Genomic DNA, 19526 nt, shown 5'->3' with positions numbered 1-19526 from the left:
GAGAAATGTGACGTCACATCAAAATGCGCAACTTTAAATAAACACGTTCTACTTAATGAAATATACTTTTTGATAAATGTCTTCTCCTACAACATCAACGTGCAGCGCCACATTAAATTCGCACTACAATGACAATAGTTTAAAACGATTTGAAGCATGTTTTTTATTTTGGGGGGGGGGGGCAGAGCTTTGTGACGTCATATTTGAGGGGGGGGGGTCTGACTTTTTGTGACGCCGTGTGACGAGAGAGGGGGGGGGTCAAAAATCGTCCAAAATCGCGTGACGTCATTTATGGACGGCCCCCAAAAGAGAGAGGTACAAACCAGACGGGATGAGCGAGCCCCACGACAACAGAGGAGACAATGCTGATGATGCAAACGATCCCAAACATCGTGGAGACACTGCCGACAAGACGGACGGGTACACAAACGCGTAACCCTTCATCGGCTTACTTTCCCTGGCAGGAAAAATGATAAAATCGCGCCTGCCTCTCTCATCGCGTCTTCACCACCGGTTTCCCACCAACCACCAAGCCTCGATATTTTCGCCTTGCGCCGAAGGCTCACGGTAGAACCCTACGCAGCGTTCACTCAAAAAAAATATCTGCGCCAGCCACCGAAGGTCTCGAAACGTTACAGCTTCACGTCGCATCCTCAGCAATCGCCGCCTCCGTGTGGAGCTCTCGAATCCCTTTGGGGCATCCGCAACATCAAACGCACTCAGACTTTCAAGAACCATCAAAAGGCATCAATCTGTGTTGGGTCCCAGGGCTTCCGATTAGCCCTGAGATTGGCTCCGCGCCTCCGAGTTGTCGACTTGCGTGCAAAATCTGGCGAGCTATAAATGTATCTTATTATTATTGTTGTTAAGTGACGCCACAAATGAGACGCACGTTACGTAAACAGACGGTACAAAGCAAGACGGGTGAAATGAGGAAGTCAAAATACAAACGTGGCATGGAGTATAAACGATACAAACGATACAAACGAGACGGGGGAGTGGGGGGGGGAATAGCATGAACGAGACAAGTTTAAAAAAAATAATCATCAAACCAAAATCGTGAGCCGGAATCGTGACAAGAAATCAGCTGAGGGGTGGTGAAGAACCGCGACTCGCCCGGTCCATAACGCGACCTCAAAGCTGCTCACTGTCACCACCGTCACAGCTACGCCTGTTATGGCTTTCCTAGAAAACTTCATTGTTAAACATCAAAACATAACGTACACTAAAAGGCAGCTAGGTTACTATATAAAAAAAACAGTGTTCACAATAGCCACGCTTTGTAACTTAAAGCAGGCTCAAATATAAACAGGAGTGCAGTTATTTATAAAACAGTGTCACTCATAAATAAAGCAATACATAAATAGAAAACAGTTTGAAAAGTTTCCCGCCGCCAAAAGGGACTACGTTTTGTTCGGACTTTGTTTCAAAAGTTCACGACCCCGTGGTGTTTTGAGCGCGCGTGCAGTCGCGGACGGAACAGAGAGCGTTAGTCACTGGACGTTACATCCAGCCTCACCCGGGCCATTGATGAAAAACCAAATCTCTTGGGATATTTGCCCACGTGGCAGCTTGATTTGATTGGCTCTGTTGGGTGACGTGGAGGGTTATTAGTAAAAACAAATGACATGATATCGTTTAAAAATATGTTTAGAAAAGTGAACTGAGCAACGCCAATCACGCAATAAAATATCCAGGGTGTTTGAAGATGATGGACCCACTTTCAAAGCAGTATATTTCACGATGGCAACATGTTATAATTACACAAAAAGTTACAAACGGTTTAATGAGTTATCAAGTTTTACTAACCATTTTATAAATGCTCTATGTGACCTCCACCTGCTGCACGGACAACATCGAGACGATAGTTGAATTCGTCCCAAACGCCTCTCTTCCCACGTTTTCCTCTGAGGCGCGTGGTTGCCCTTTGCTCTTCCCTTTACATAAACAGCCTGCTTCCTCAAATTGTCGCTACCAACGACGAACGCTCTTTGACATTGGCGGATCAAAGCCACAACGCCGTTGAAACGCACGCTGCACCGCAATTACGGATTCAGTCTTGCTGAACTGCAGAACGCAATACGCCCCTTGTGTTGCGGGGTCACCGTCTTGCGAATGACTGAGGCTAGGGGCTGTTTGTGCGCTGGGAGAGGCATCTAGCGGTGATCATTTGAAACTCTATGCCCCGCCCTCTCTATGCCCCGCCCTTTCAAGTGGTAAGAGTTTCATTCATGGGCGGTTTGTGGTTGCAGAGATATAGCGATTTCAAAACGGGTCCATCTTTTTTTAAACGCCCTGTATATTGGCAATACAGAGATGATACAATTCGAGTGAAAATTAAATCGCGCTGCATACCGCAGCGTCACCATATCGCGGCGTCCCGAGTGTTTTGTCGTAAACCTCATCGCTCAATTTGTATTCAAACAAGGAATCCACCAACGTGCAGGTTTACCATGGAGAACACGATAAGTTATCCGGTTGATATAGCACCAAAAAGACGCAGTCGGAACAGCTAAAGGTCATACAACTTAACACCACAGTGGGCCCAACCACAAATTGGATTATATTTCCACAACCACACGGTCAATAATAAAAATGCGAGGTTTTTTTTTTTGGTCTTTTCCCACTTTTTTTTATGGATAATTGTGCCACCGACACGGCGTTAATCCACGGGTACGAGGCATCTCGTGGAATTTAAGAAACCCCTCCACCGTTATATTCTTGGTTCTTTCGGTAAAGTCACGTATAAGGGAAATCATAAAAATAAAAGCAATTTAAGTTTTAATTTTTCAAAATAAAAAATATTTTTTTGTATAGTTTCATTTTTATTATTAGTTTGTTATTTCCCTTTTACGTGACTTTACCGACAGAATCAAGAATATGAATCCCTGCAGTCACGAAAGCTTTAAATCGAAATCTCTCCACCGTTGTTTCAAACTGCCCGCGCCGGTGGGATCGTACCAAAGATATGCAGACGGAAAAGCCCCCCCCACCCCCCCCCCCCCAAGGCTTTGATTAAAAACCAGCACTGAGATTTTAACAGCAGGAAGCCCCCTTATTTATCTCGCGCCAGTGATGTCGGTGCTATTATTACTCCTGCTACTCTGTCATTACGATTACTCTGCGAACAGGGTGAGCGAGACGCATTTAGGCACATGAGCGGCACCTTTGAGCGATGAATTCGGGGAAAACCACAGCTGCAGAAGACTAAGACGGCATTTGCCCTGGACAAGGCGAGACCTGGCACACAAGTTGCGTTACACTTGTCCCACCCCCCAGCTGCCCCCCCACACGAACCAGTTGTATTCTTGTGTCGAGTCTCTGCGGCATTCACGTCAAAGTGGTATCTGTTGTTGTTGTACATGCGACACGTTTATAATAACGCGATCGAAACCAAAACCTCGATTATGAATAATACTACGTGTTAAACTGTTAAAATGTGGTTCGCAATGTTCAGCGACTTGAGGTAAGCTACGTCTTCTTGGTTCTTTCGGTAAAGTCACGTAGAAGGGAAGTAATAAAATAATAAAAATAAAACATAATAAAATAATTCTCACGACGTTTTGGCCACAACGCAAGCAGCCGTCCTCAGGTGAAGAACAGGAAAGAACCAAGAAGATGAATCCCTGCAGTCACGAAAGCTTTAAATCGAAATGTAAGCTACGTCGCTGAGCTTATAATCATTTGTGGCCAGGTCGCTTCTGAAAAAAAAGCTAATGGCTCAGTGAAAGAAATAAAAAAATAGTTTAGTTTAATTTGGATGTTTTATTAAGTGATTTATTTACCCTTCCTACACTTTGCACTCCTATCGTGCTTCTGTGTTGCTTGTCGTCACGTTCTCCCCCCACCCCAACTGGACGCCTGTAAAAAAGAGCTTCATAGCTCATCGGATTCCTCCTCCAGTAGAAATATTATGATTCTGAGATCCGATTTGCATGATCGGCGCCGTATTAAATACAATTATTAGTTTTTGTGTCAACCAGGGCCGGATTAACGAGAACCCGAGACATGGGATGTTGAGGAACCCCAAATATAAATATAGACATGTTAAAAGACTGATTTATAATGGTTGAAACGCAATACTCCAGCACGATAATGCATCCCCCATACAGTGTAGTCTGGTAAGTAATGCCACAGCGTCACTCTGCGTATCACACCGCCACCTGTGTCCCGAACTCAACATTGTTTTTTGTTCGTTAAAACTTTAGATTTGGCTTGAAAATTCACATTTACCAACAGAAAATGCCTCCCTCCCTCCCACTACGAAAACAAACTATAACAGCCATGGAAAGGGACACCCCCCCCTCCCCATCAAAACTTAATCCAGTCCCGGTATTAAAATTTTTATGAAGTGGTACCGACCTAAAGTTGTCACCGATACGCAACCTTCAATTAGCACGGTTGGCTACGTACGGTGCGAAAGAAGTTCCAACAGATATTCCACACACAGCAAGCATGACTCACTTGGACACATCGTGAAACACATAGCCTTACACTAACAACCACATCGACTCGTGGTGTGGGGACATGTGATCCCTCTGTGCATTGTGGCCTTGGTAACCTGCGGGAGGGGATCTTCACGCCAACAACAAGGCCGATGACTATCGGAGTACAGGTTTCGTTCATATTGGATCATGTTCACATGAGTCGGCGTGTCGCCATGCTGGAGACAGATGGACAGAGCTGGTGCCTGACGACGCGATCCAACCGCAAAACAAATCGTGGATAATATCGCTCGAGGAAGGCTACGTGTTACAAGCTGTCGACCTTGGTTGGGAAACGTGAATGACGACGAGGCTGCGATGCAGAGCGCGATCGTCATCAAGGAGCACGTACATACACACGAAGAGATCTGCCAGAATAAACGTTGATTCGCGTTTCTTCTTCTCCCTGTGGCCGCGTTGAATGCCTGTAGGACCGCACTGGTGGTGTCTCAACAGAGCGGAATGCGAGCGTGCGTGTGTGTGTGTATGTTGAACTTCTTTCGCACCGGACGTAGCCGAACGTGCTCACTGGGAGGTGCGGGAGGGGGGGGGAAGGACAACAAACTAAACACAAAAATCAGTTCTAAAAATATTCGTTTTAAATCTAATGACTTAAAAGTGCGCGCAAGTGTGGAAGGTGACGGAAGAATTTTGGAAAGACTTGGCGATTGCCGTGACTGCTGCCGTCAGTCGTAAATTCACCACGCACCGGGGCCTGGTGCCTCGATCTTTTTTAAAAAAGGTAAAGGTGCAGCCCTGCAATTTCTTGCTCTCGCCACTGCTGGCGGAATGGCCTCTCCATGACCAAGAGCTCTGGAGATAGCTCCTGTAGAAGTTGCTTAATAAAAAAAACTTCAATGCCGACTGAGAATTATGGCCAGAGCTATACGTTTGATTAAAGTAACTTTGATTGACTTTTTGTCCGTTGCGTTTGATCTCTTCCTTTTAAAGACGCTGCCTATGCGGCTACGGCAAGGGGACACGGAAGAAGCCGCTCAGCGCGTCGTTAATCACCGCGCGCCCCACACGAGGATTCACTTCTTCTGCGGCGTGCTCAGCTTGCGAACACTCTTCAGCCTCTGCAGCAACTCGCGGATAAAGCCCTGGACGCAACGGAGAAGAAACGCAGCGCACAACGCCGGCGGTCACTCGCGCGGCCTCTCTGGACAACCCCAATAACGCCCCCCCCTCACCCCCAGCCACCCCAAAGGGGCGACGGGAAAGGTCGGGGGGACACGACGAACACCGAGACCTGGAGCGGCATTCGCGCAAAAGGCCACCCCTTACGCTTTTACACTTGAAGGGCACGATGTTAAACGGCAAAGGCACGGCCCTGCAACTGCCCGCTCACGCCACCGCTGGCGGACGGGGCCTCCACTACAGAGCCCCTCCTCTACAATGGAATTTGGTAAAGTCACGTAGAAGGGAAGTAACAAAATAATAAAAATAAAACATAATAAAATACAATTCTCACGACGTTTCGGCCACAATGCGAGCAGCCGTCCTCAGGTGAAGAACAGGGCTGTTTTTATTATTTTATTCTTTCCCTTCTACGTGACTTTACCGAAAGAACAAAGAATATGAATTTTAACTGGTTTAGAGGTGGGGGTGGCCGGGGGTCAGTTCACCCAAGTCGTTCGCAAAAATCCCTCGGATCCCGAGCCTCGCACGCGGTTTGCGCGAGGCTCGTTGTGGAAACTAAAGCGGACAACGCCTCCCTCACGCGTCCGTCTCTCCGCGTGAAAAAAAAAGACGAGGCGTAGTTTTTACACAACCCATCAATACACGGACATTCACTGCACATTTGCTGCACCATCACGATGCATATACTACACAGACATTCACTACAGACATTCAATATACATACTCTTAGTTTTTTTCGGTAAAGTCACTTAGGTAAAACTAAATAATAAATAATAAAATGATAGAAATAATACTATTGTAATTTATTATTATTTATTTTTACCTACGTGACTTTACCGAAAAAACCGAAGAGTATAAATCCTTGCAGTCACGAAAGCTTCAAATCTAGAATTCAATATACGATCAATACACAGACATTCACTATATATTCACTACGCAGGAAATCAATACACAGACATTCACCATACAGTCACTACACAGACATTCAATACACAGACTTTCACTATACATTGACTACTACGCAGTCATTAAATATACACTCACTGCACAGCAATTCAATATACATTCACTACGCGGGGATTCACTACACCATAATTACAACGAGCAATCCCAAGAGTAAAGGGAAACATTCACCTCCGGGTTTTTACTGCAGCCCTGCAGGATCACCTGAAAGTGAGAGAAAGAGAGATGGACATCAATCACTGTTAGAAAGTATCCCAAGTTAAGCGCTAGATCATTATGGGAGAGTGGTGGGGCAGTGGTTAGCACACTGTGCTATCAACTCGGTCGAGTGATATCCAAATTTAACATGTGGGCTTTCGCGAGCAATGTTATCCATGAGAGGTTTTTTTTTGGGTTAAATCGCATAACACATTCCTGCGGAGGGAGCTGGTAGGAACGTTGGGTTGCTCGGTCAATGACCAGGGTCAACGGCGGCGTGGTGTATTCCGCAAATATGACCGACTGTGAGGGCGGGCACAAGCCGGTGTGAGTAGGTTAAACGTTGAGTTTTATAAGGGCACCACGGGGTGACCAGCCCCTCCCCACCCAGCCCCACCCCTCCCACCCCCCACCCTCCCCACCCAGCCCCTACCCACCCTCCCCACCCAGCCCCTCCCCACCCTCCCCACCCAGCCCCTCCCGACCCAGCCCCTCCCCACCCTCCCCTCCTCACCCAGCCCCACCCCTCCCATTTTTGGATGCACGACGGACGGACGGACACAATAATCCCCTATGGGCTGGTGGAACCAGGTGGTTTCAACCAGTAAAATCGAATTGGCACGTTCTGTTTAAGTGACAACCCTTACTAGTTGGCTGTGTCGGGTGGTGGCGGGTTTAACGACACATTTATATATTTACGCGATCTAACCCCAAAAAAAAAAAAACCTCTGTTATGGATGAATCAAAATTTTGGGTTTCCCCTTCATCGACCTGCACTGTCCAGGATGGTCAATGCCCTTAATCGGCACGGCATGGGGAGGCCTTCATCCCCAAGTGGAATGACAAATAACTCTTCATGATACCCTTCAGCTTCGTGTGGAAAGTGAATTCTACAAGATTTACCCTAAAAACAAACTACGTGCGCTATGTATGTATATGTAAGTACGTTGAACTTCTTTCGCACAGTACGTAGCCAACCATGCTAATCGGAGGTGCGGGTGAAGGACACCAAACTAAAAACAAAAAGCAGTTTCAAAGAAATTAGTTTTCAATCTAGTTTTAAAAGTGGATAGGTCCAGTGGCCTCCTAATATCGGAGGGAAGAGCGTTCCAGACGGTCGCAGAAGCGCACCTGAAAGCGCGCGATGCGGTGACCGTCTTTGTTCGATGGCCAGCAGCCAAAATCAGCTGCTGCTGTGAGGATGACCGGAGTTTGTGCGATGGTTTATGTCCCTTGGCGAGATCAGCAAGTTATTGTGTTTCTATTCTGGCAAGTAGATACATCGTGGCTGCTGCTGATGATGATGATGCAAGTAGTTGTAAGGCATGCAGAGAGATGTCTCATTTTTCCTGAACATGCCCGCAGTAGTGCGTGGCGTAGGCGATGCTACCCGGGTGAGGCGGGGGAGGTGAGGCGCACTACTCCAGGTTACGAGCAGCTGTGAGAGCTTGCGCGTTAAAACGTCTTGCTTTCTGCCAACAAGAGGCGTTCGCCAATCGGTGGACCGTAGCGGTCCGCGTCACGCGTTAACACGTGCGTTGTGTATAAGCCGTCTCTTGTTTGGCGACGGCTGGGGCCACACATCTCCCACCATGGGCTCGAGACTGAGCTCCCAAGGCTCGAGATTCATAACAACGGACCGCATTGTTGAGACTTCCTCAGCTGCTAACTATCAATCATCATTATTCTATTCGGCCCTATGGTAACGTGGCCAGGTCTGCGAGCCACAAAAGCCCTTCAGGACAGAGTCGTCCCATATGACAACCACGGTTAACTTCCCCCACAAAACCGGTGCTCATTTTTTGTTTTGTTATTGTTGTTGTTGTTTATCAATGCCAGAGGGAAGACGGGCTTGACAGTCGATCCCCTGACCGCGATTGCCCTATGTGACCTTTCAGTCGCGAGCCAGGCAATCACATGGCGAGTGATGTCATCCCCTTGGCTGCAAGAGACTACCCGTTATCGCTGGTTTCTTAAAACCAAGTTTAGGGCAAACCTTGACTCAATATCTGTTCTTTCTAAACGGCAAGTCCCGAACAGTAACGGAACGTAAAAATCTTCGCTCAATATCATTGCTTGAGTTACCGTGAACCCTAGCTACAGACGGCTATACAAATGGATACCTAACGGTATTATGATCCTAAACCTCCACGGTATCCATGCCGTAGCCTACCCCCAATTTCCCCACTACCCCGCCCCCAGACAGCCCCTCCTGTTAAGACGGAAACCGCACGACCCGCCGGTTGAGAACCGCTGCATGAACGCTTTCGACCTCCGTTCGGAAAGCATCAGCAAACCAAATACAAAGATGCCATTAACAGCACTTGCCCCTGCAGTCTGTAACCCATTAAGTGAAAACAGCACGAGCAATTGCCTTCTTAGGGCAAGGCCACAAACTCTCTGGCCGACGCAACGTCGAGCAGCCGGCTCTAACTGCGACATCACCCCCCGCCCCCCCCTCCCTCGCTGACCGCAATGTTTAGAATGGGCAATGAGGTACGCGGTCGTAAATCACGGGCATTCGTGGAGACTCGTGCGTGCGTTTTTCTCTGTTTGGGGCGAGGGTTACGCACACTACACGTGTTGGGTCGGTGCGTTATTTCAGGCCGGCTAAGCCGCTTCCCCGTTTTAATTCACCCGTAATCCAACCGGGATTCCGCAAGCTAGCGTGGAACCTCGCACTTTGTCTTTCGTACGACAACACGAAGAGCGGATTCGGAGGTGAAGTGGAGAGCGAGCGGAGCTTGGGCATGACGCGTCGCTGAAAGGGCCGATGGGACTGTCTCCCCGACAGGTCTGTCGGGGAGACAGGTCTTCACCTGAGGACGGCTGCTTGCGTTGTGGCCGAAACGTCGTGAGAATTATTTTATCATGTTTTATTTTTATTATTTTATTATTTCCCTTCTACGTGACTTTACCGAAAGAACCAAGAAGATCACTATCTTCCTATCGCCGAGCAACGTAGTTTTGACCGTGCATCGCGTGTGCGCTGTATCGCTTGGGTCACCCACGTCCCCCTTGAACCCCACTCGGAAGAGAGACGAGTGTGGTGAGAGCCCTCAAATAAGCTCTGGCCGGCGTTATTAACTAGACGACATTTAATGGTTGCTTCTCTAATGGCATCTGCTGCGCCCTTGCTAATGCTACGATTCCCTGGGGTCTCCCTACACCATCGCAAAGGGCCGTTATTATTACTCTGCCTATTTACCCTGGAAAGCCTCACCGAGTCTCACCCATTCTATTTTCAGGACGGTGCCTGCCGTGTGTTCGCAGGAGCGGGCGATGATTGCGGGTAATCATCTTGGATATCATCATTAGACCTCCTTTGCCAGTACCAAAATATAATAATAGGGGTTTTCCCCTTTTTTCTGGCAACAAAACTGAAACCTTTTAACAACAAAAAAATGGTAAAACCCCTATTATATTTTGGTACTGGCAAAGGAGGTCCAATGATGTAGATGCTCACCCCGAGCCCTCATTACTTTGATAGTGCATTGTCTTTGAGCTGTGGACGCCTTTTGGCGTCCTCTGGTCGAGCACCAATTGGGTTGAGGCTCAAAAGAAAGCCGTCCTGGGTGTGGACCAATCAGTTTCAAGGACAATGCATATATTATCAGAGTGTGTTTTTGTTTGCATTTCACTGTAAGTATTGTGGTTAATGCAGACATGAATCCTTGTAAAAAGGTTTCAGTTTTGTTGCCAGAAAAAAGGGGGAAAACCCTATTATTACAAATTCGATATATAAGCAAATTGTCTAACCATCGTGATATTTGAAATGTACCTATTTTCAATGAGAAAACGTGTGCATTTGTGTCATTCCTTCATGTAAAGTCCTGGTCACAAAAGCAAAGTTTGTGGGGAATAATAGCCATTTTCTATATTTTTGAGGCATAAGCAATTAGAACATAACACTTACTACCCATGAACAAAAATCGTGTTACATAGTGTTATGTTATCCATGGCCGGCAATCGAACTTAGGTCGTTGTGTTCATAGCGCAGTGCTCTAACCACTCCACCACAGCATTGCCACAAAACACAAAGGTCTCCTGCATATTCCACATGGGATATTGGGGCAAGTACTAATAGCGAGCAACTATGTGGGGGTCGGTGGCGTAGTGATTAGCGCACCGCGAACCCGGCGACCTGGGCTTTATTCCCGAGCACGGCTAACATCAGTGGCGCCCGCAATGCCACGCACGCGGGAGACACGTCGGTAATTTACACGGCCGGTGATGGCGGTATCATACCCGCAATTTCTTCGCCTTGTCCTCATCCTCGTCCAGTTCCAGTAGCTCCTCCACATCGATCTCCAGATCAGGGACGTCCGCCTCCTGGGCACCACACACACACACACCACACAGATCTCCCATTACCAGCCAGGCGGTGTCGGTGGTGGTGGCTCTGCTGATGCACGTGGCTGCCTGTCATCCGGCACCGTGGGGACAGCAGCAGCAGGGAGGGTTTGGTGAATCGCCGCACAAATTTCGATTTAAAGCTTTCGTGACTGCAGGGATTCATCTTCTTGGTTCTTTCGGTAAAGTCACGTAGAAGGGAAATAATAAAAATAAAACATAATAAAATAATTCTCACGACGTTTCGGAGGCAACACAATCTTCCGTCTTCAGGTGGAACCGTCACAGCACGATATCTGTATCAAGTAAGATACAGCTATCGTGCTGTGACGGTTCCACCGCACAGATGTTGAGAAACTCCCATCCTGTTGGGCGTTAAGGGGGTGCCACACCCTGGATCGCCAGGTGAATGCGGCACAGCTCAAGTGGGAACTGATCTGCATCTGTTCCATCTGTATGGGATCGTGTGTTGTCCTCTCGCACGCTTGGGGTTTCCCCTGCTGCTCCGGTTTCCTCTGACTTGTTTAAATTCAGTGCTCATTATTGAACTTACTGCATCTTAAATACATAGAGAGAATCGCAGAGCTTAGACAATTTTTCGTGATGCCAGCTCTCACCTGGCCTGGCTGCCTTCCTGCTCGACTGTTACAACTTGAAATTATTATTATTATTATTAAGGTTAAGATTTTGCACTCATCTGCGATGAACGGTCCATTATAGAGCCATATTATCATCATTATCATCACAATTCGTGGGCAGATAGCCCATAGATGTCCACTGTGCATTTTGTCATTTGTTGTTTCCACTTTCTTCTCTGTCTTGTGCCATTATGATCAAGTAGTGGACACATCTTTCTGGCACCAATCTCTTATGATGTCGTCAAGTACAGGTAGTCCCCGACTTACGATGGAGATGCGTTACGACGACCCCATCGTAAGTCGAAAATATCGTAAGTCGAAGATGACCTATAGCCTACCCAGGAGCCTTAAAGAATGGTGATAATTTAGCAAAACAGAGCAATTTACAGTACCGTACTGTATAAACTATATGCGTACAGTACATCCCGGCAGCGTCCCAACGTACAGTACCGTACCTCGTACGCTGCTGCGTTTGCCTGCCGCGCGAAATGTAAAATATTTTACAATTTTGTCGTATCGCTATCGCCATCGTAAGATCGAAATATCGTAAGTCGGGGACTACCTGTAATCCTATGTTAGGTCTTCCTCTCTTTTACTATTCGTTCTATTTTTCCGAACAACACACTTGGCGTAGATTTCCAGTTGCTTACATTTTTTACAGACACGGCGCAGATTTCCACGTGATTTACGTTTTACGGATCATAAACTCTGATGCAAAGGCAACACAAAAAACATATGCAGCTTTCTGTGTATGTCTATGAATTGAATTCGCTCTTCATGCGGTAATATAATTAGCGGCCTCTCCTAAAGCAATCCTGAACACATTAGAATAAGTCAAATTGACCTTCTTTGCAACGCTAACGAGGACCAATAATGCAATTGAGGGTGAACTCCTGCCATTAGCTTATTAAAAAGGAAAGCAGAACATATACGCCAAACCACAGCTGGGCACGGCGTTGTTATCAGCTGCAAGGCAGAGCAGCAAAATCTACGAGTCAAACCGCATGCCCTTCCTGCTTGAGCGCGTTCTATTTTCACACACACAACGTTTATTGCAAGTCGCACACATCTGGTGGTCCGGTTCGAATCGTCAAATTTAGCACCGCTGAAAGTCAGTCATCGCCATCATCAACATCGTCATCGATGGCAGCCATGGTCGATCCGCTGCTGGATGATCACGGCCTCCGCACAAGCCGGAGCTAACCGCCACTTCACGCGATCCTGCGATGTCATAATCCACCGTGCACAATAACAAATTTCATTGCTTCATCTCCTGGGCGGACGTATTATGCTCGGACGCCTTCCGTTCCTCGGCTGCCACTCCCATTGTTATTTTTGACCTTTGGCCATCATCCTCTCTCCTAGCCGTGGTGCGTCCTGCCCAAGGCCCCTTAATTTTTCATAACAGTCCATAAGACGTCTCTAGCTTGTACCTCCGATTAGCACGGTTGGCTAGGTACGGTGCAAAAGAAGTTCAACATACAATTCCATGTGTTCCACTTTCCGTTTCTCAGTGGAACCTCAATACAGTAACATCTCTCCGTGAATTATTTCGGCGCGCCTGAGTTTTTATTCCGCTTTTTTTTCATTTTCACAAAGCGTGACAATCGATTGGCGAGCACATTTCTCAACAGCTACGGTGATCGAAAGCATCACCCCGAGAGGCACTCTCAAGTCGTACACACGAGAACTTGATACTGACCTCCGGCCTCCCACTCTTCGCGATAGCACGGCTCGGCATGCGTGCGTGCGCGCGTCGGGATTATCCAATTTGCCATCGTCAGCTGGGATTTCTCCCTACTTAAACTCCGTAATGAAATTGCTTGTACGGCGTGGGACGCAGTATTGACTTGCATTATTGATCGCGATTATAATTTCCCCCTTAATATGGTAGTTAAAGTAACCAGGCTTGGCTAGGAACACGTGGGGTGGATGGAAGGTTGATAACTGAAGGTCAAGCATAATGATGGAGTGGCAGATGAAGGGATGGAACACATCTGAAAGGATGCTAACCGAGGCGTTGCGAGTGATTAAGTCAGCTGTAATATGTATTTTTTTCCTCTTTTAATGAAACTAAATGAGCTTGGGCAAGGACGCGTGATGGTGAGATTGTGTACAGTGGCCGATGGTCAAGAGTAACAACAGAGTGGCAGCCAAGGTTTGGAACGCGTCTGAGACTGACGTGGAATGGAGGAGATGGAAGCGATGAAGTCATCTCGTGTGCAGGTGCTGGGTGGACTTTAACATCGCGAGATGGTGGAGACTTGGAGAGGCCTTGAACTGCCAGTGGACTGACAATGACTGAAGATGATAGTACTTCGTATTCATCTGCACTTTTTTTTCTGGAAGACTTTGCAGTTTTTTCCTGGATTTTTCTGTTTGCGCATAGTCACTTTAAGATGTTTTCTTGTTCATGTTTTTTTGTTTGTTGCGGTTCCACCCGATTCAAGGGACGAATGGCTCACAAGGCTATACCAAATAAATGAAACTGAGAAACTGAGTATATCCTGGTACTGTACAGTATTGATACTTCCTCTTGTTTATTATATGCCTTATATGCAGATACCCTTTTTGAGCTTGTGTGACGTGGCTATCGGTTAATTTAACACGTAGCGGGCTTTCGCAACCAATATTATTCATAATAAAGGTTTTTGGGTTAGATCGCGTAAGCATGAGTGTGTCGCAACCCTCCACCACCCGACACAGCCAATTAGTAAGGGATTTGTCACGTAAAAAAAAAGTATGAATGTGTCGTAACCCTCCACCACCCGACACAGCCAATTAGTAAGGGATTTGTCACGTAAAAAAAAAGTATGAATGTGTCGTAACCCTCCACCACCCGACACAGCCAATTAGTAAGGGATTTGTCACGTAAAAAAAAAAGTATGAATGTGTCGTAACCCTCCACCACCCGACACAGCCAATTAGTAAGGGATTTGTCACGTGAACAAAACGTTGGAGAGTAAATCCGCAACATTTACAATTTGAGTACGACGTTTCGCTGGTAATTACATCCCAGGGGTTCATGTTTGGATGTAAACGCATTCTTTTTTTTAACGTGAAGGTAATTTGACGGGATGTTAAATAAACTGCAAGACAACACCAATGATCGAATTAACACACACAAAACACAATGGCCTTTGAAAAGAAATCGACTTGAACGCAAGCGATGTCGTCAGCTCTTGGAAGTTTCGCAAGGTGGGAGCCTGGATTAGTGCAAGTCAGGGCTAAACAATTCGGGGAAAATGTCTAATTGCGATTTTTCTGACAGATATTGCGATTTGATTTGCGATATTTTTTTAAAAAGTCAAGCTTCAGTGCAATATTCACTGTGTAATAGATTTAAAACATGTGATGGAGCATTACCACATGATACCGTTAAAATATGAACTGCTCTATATATTCTAATGCAAGGATGAGAACTTAAATGATATTAATAGCTTCCAACGTGTATTTATTAAAATGTTTTAATTGAAATAGAACAATCAAACATAGAACAATTGTTAAGTTAAATAAATAAAGTAATTAAAATTACAAAAATAAAACAATTCCAATAAGAAAGTCAGGACTTTTTAAAATCGTAAAAATAGCAGCCTTTGCGATTTGCTAATCGCATTGTTTCAAATTGCGATTAATCGATTTAAAATCGATTAATCGTTCAGCCCGAGTGCAAGCGGCCACTTGTGTGCAGACATGCGGTATAGACTACACCCAGCGGTTCCTGAACCTTTACTAAAGATACTGTACTCCCTTGCACGTGCTCAATTTGTGTTTTCGATTATTTAGGAGCCGTCCATTAAAATGACGTCACGCGATTTTGGACAATTTTTGACCCCCCCCCCCTTCGTCACACGGCGTCACAAAAAGTCAGACCCCCCCCCCTCAAATATGACGTCACAAAGCTATGCCCCCCCTTAAATAAAACATGCTTCAAATCGCTTTAAACTATTGTCATTGTAGTGCGTATTGAATGTGCCGCTGCACTCTGATGTTGTAGGAGAAAACATTTATTAAAAAGTCTATTTAATTAAGTAGAACGTGTTAGTCTATATTTATTTAAAGTTGCGCATTTTGATGTGACGTCACATTTCTCAACCCCCCCTCCCCTCGTCACACATCGTCACAAATGTCTGACCCCCCCCCCACCCCCCAAGGTGCGTGACGTCATTTATGGACGGCCCCTTACAACAAGAACATATCTGGCCACGTCTCGCACCCCCAGAAAGGGCATCTTGCACCCCCAGGTGATGAACCACTCTGCCGGTACAGTGCAACCACGTGGTGTGGAGCAGGTTCTGATCCAGCAGTGGATCGAACCAAGGCTGGAACATTTGCCGACGTAGCGATCGAGCGCCGTGCCCCTCTCCCATTGCTGAAAACTCAAAACACTTCGGTCAATAACACCGCGCGCCTTAAACATGCAAATACATAACAGGACGACGTTTCGGGCAATGGCCCTTGGTATGCGCTCAACTTATTTCGCGGGGAGGTCACAACAAAGTGAAACACAAAAGGCAGTTTTTTTTATACAGAATTGAGTTTTCACATCGTTTTCGTAGCACACGCTACAACAACCACCACCAACATCACAGTGACATCTCCAATGTGATACTGGGGATAGAGTGGCATGGGGGTGGGGTGCGTCTCGTAAAATTTCGGAGTTTAAAAAGCCATCAGGACTCAGGCGCATGGAGCCAATAGGGGAATTGTCCCGGTCGACCAGCAAACGTTGTTGTCCTTTGTGGCATGTGGTTGCAACGTCGAGCCCCATACGCTGTATTGCTCACTGGGTGAGGCTTTAAAGATTACACTGGTCAACACACTTTTTCTGGCATAAGGTATTCCAACGGGTTCCAGGTAATTTTGGGGTGCTGATTCCAAAGCTGGCATCAGTTTTTGTCTATCACATCAGGTTTTTGAGATATAAAATATTGCATTTTCAATAAAAACTGCAGAAGAAAAATATTAAATAAATGTGGATATCTACATAAAATGATATTATAAACACACTATCCTAAAAATACAGCACCATATTTTAACACTAAAGCAGTCACTGACTCGCAACAACTTGCAATCATAAGTGACAGAGTTAATTTCGGGCAAAATCAATGAAAATGGGGTATGCCGATAGCATAAAATGAGATGTGATAGAGCAAATCTGAGATCAGATTAGGAATCAGCACCCTGAAATTAGTCTAAAACAGCTGCAAAAGTCCAGGCCAGAATTTTTTTTTTCTTGACCAGTGTTATTCATTGTAACGAGTGGGATTGGCAGCTGACCGCCCGTGCTCAACATTGGGGTGAGAGACCGGGGATGAGGCGAAGCTCACAACAACGAGCAGAGCGAAGGGCGGATAGAATTCAACAAGAAGAAACAGATGGCACAATCGCCGTCACGATTACCAACTCCGTCACGGGTAGAACGCCATCAACGAATGTGCCATGAACACAAGCTCGCACCATCACCGCCAGCACAATTGACCATCGCAACGCCATCACTACAGACATCATCACAATACCATCGGCCACAAACTCCCCCACATCCGTGACAATCACCACCACAACCACCACAATCACCAACATCACCACCTCTAGCCCCATCACCACACCAACTCCCCATCATAATGACTTCACTCTATACAAGATCATCATCACTATGGACTCGCTCCATTACCCACATCATCCCCTCGGCCAATCACTAACCTCACATCACCATCCGCTCGCCCCATCACACAAACGCCGCACCACCATCACCCCCACGCCGCACCATCGCACACCACCACCCACCACCATCACCACCCACCACCACCATCACCACCCACCACCACCACCATCATCAACACCCCCATCATCACCACCCCCTCGCCCCACCATCACCACCCCTCGACCCCACCGTCACCACCCCCATCACACTCCATCACCACCACCATCACCACCCACCATCATCATCACACATCATCACCACCCACCATCACACTCCACTACCCACCACCACCAACCGCTCCCATCACCACTCCCTCGCCCCACCACCACACACCACCACCACCACACACCTCACCCCACCATCACACACCACCACTACCCATCACCACCAACCGCTCCCATCACCACTCCCTCACACCCCACCACCACCATCACACACCACCCATCACACACCACCCATCACACACCACCCATCACACACCACCCATCACACACCACCCATCACACACCACCCATCACCACTCCCTCACACCCCACCACCACCATCACACTCCATCACACACCACCACCACCAAGCGCTCCCCACCACCACCCACCACCACCACCACACCCCACCACCACCACCACACCCCACCATCACACACCACCACCACCATCACACACCACCACCACCACCACACCCCACCACCACCACCACACCCCACCACCATCACACTCCACCACCACCATCACACTCCACCACCCATCACACCCCACCACCCATCACACTCCACCACCCATCACACCCCACCACACACCACCACCACCACCCACCACCACCACACACCACCACCACACCCCACCACACACCCCACCACCACCACCATCACACCCCACCACCACCACCACTCACGCCGCCGGGGAAGAGTTGCCCGAGCTGCGTCTCCATCCACTCCTCGAGTTCGAGGCGCCTCTGCAGCTCCTTGCGGTCGTACTTGACGGTCACCTTCCACGGCCTCCGCTGCTCGGGGTGGCCCTCCTGCGGGGACCCAGCCGCCTCGAACAGAACACGGCCCGGCCCCGTGTCCGTGTCCGTCCCGCCCGAAGACATTTCCCTTCCTCCTGCCTCTCGTCTCCTTCCCCGTCCGTCTCTGCCGACGTTTCAGAGGCTTTGACTCTGTGGCCGCTCTGAGCTGTGTGGTGTGGTGGTGGTGGTCCCCGTAACACCGCGAGATTCACGTGGCGAGAGGCGGACGGGCGGGCTGGTGGACGCACGTGGAGATTGGGTGAACTTTGGGTGAATGGGAGGGAGGAGGGACGAGATGGACAACAGAATGGGTGAACGGATAGGCAGACGGGAGGATGATGTCCGGATGAGTTGTCTGTCTGGCAAGATATCTGGAGAGAACGGCAGACGCGGTGGGATGGGATGAATGGGGGTTGGTTGGGTTGGGTGGGTTTTCGGGATAGACGGTCAGATATGCAGATAGAGAGGCAGATGGATGGGTTGGCAGAGGGATGGGCGGATGGATGAATGGGAAGTACAGACAGAAGGGTGGACAGATAGGCAGGCAGGAAGGCAGGCGGACAGATACTGGGCTATTAGGAAGGCAGGAAGGCAGGCAGACGGACGGACGGATGTAGGGTCGGACGGGCAGACAGCCCAACAAATAGAGAGGCAGAGAGACCGTCAATGACAGATAGACAGGCAGACATAGACCGAGAGAGACACAAAAAGAAACTGAGACAAAGAGATCAGCGCACAGACATCAATCCAGATCGACAGACAGACACACACACACGACGAGATGGACAGAGGCACAGAGAGAGAGACACAGAGAGACAGGCAGACACGGAGACACAGCCTGCCCTGTGAACAGCTGTTCGCCCACGTGTTACTGCTCCTGCCACGACTCCACGAAGCATGGGCACAACCATCCACGCCAGTTCTCACGGGGAGGGGGAGGGTGTGTTGGTGATGATGTTAAAGCTATTATTTAATCGCTAAACCACTCTCCCGAGGACATTACATGTCAGCTATTATAAATTACTTATTGTAAAATAC

The 19526-nt window shown here is 47.8% G+C and overlaps 1 protein-coding gene across 1 annotated transcript; it reads right to left on the bottom strand.

Moving 5' to 3' along the window:
- Positions 1–178: 178 nt before the first annotated feature.
- Positions 179–19359, bottom strand: LOC133356180 (protein phosphatase 1 regulatory subunit 14C-like). The gene is made up of 4 exons (XM_061573558.1): positions 18375–19359; positions 11037–11120; positions 6762–6794; positions 179–5587 (listed from the first exon to the last, which is right to left on the bottom strand). Exons 1-4 carry the CDS (start codon positions 18570–18572, stop codon positions 5519–5521), a joined length of 384 nt encoding a protein of 127 aa, XP_061429542.1. The 5' UTR covers positions 18573–19359; the 3' UTR covers positions 179–5518.
- Between the last annotated feature and the right edge of the window lie 167 nt (positions 19360–19526).

Source organism: Lethenteron reissneri, chromosome 53 (genome assembly GCF_015708825.2).
Source record: "Lethenteron reissneri isolate LAM-NWPU_2019-01 chromosome 53, ASM1570882v1, whole genome shotgun sequence".
Taxonomy (NCBI): Eukaryota; Metazoa; Chordata; class Hyperoartia; order Petromyzontiformes; family Petromyzontidae; genus Lethenteron; species Lethenteron reissneri.
Note: the sequence above shows the minus strand (reverse complement) of the source record. Positions and strands in the feature narration are given on the sequence as shown.

Excerpts from the sequence above, each read along its gene's own strand:
- LOC133356180 (XM_061573558.1), bottom strand. The coding sequence starts at position 18,572 with ATGTCTTCGGGCGGGACGGACACGGACACGGGGCCGGGCCGTGTTCTG. Across the intron at positions 6,795-11,036 it reads ACAAGGCGAAGAAATTGCGG|GTGATCCTGCAGGGCTGCAG; the intron begins GTATGATACCGC and ends TCTCACTTTCAG. Across the intron at positions 5,588-6,761 it reads GCTGCAGTAAAAACCCGGAG|GGCTTTATCCGCGAGTTGCT; the intron begins GTGAATGTTTCC and ends CGTTGCGTCCAG.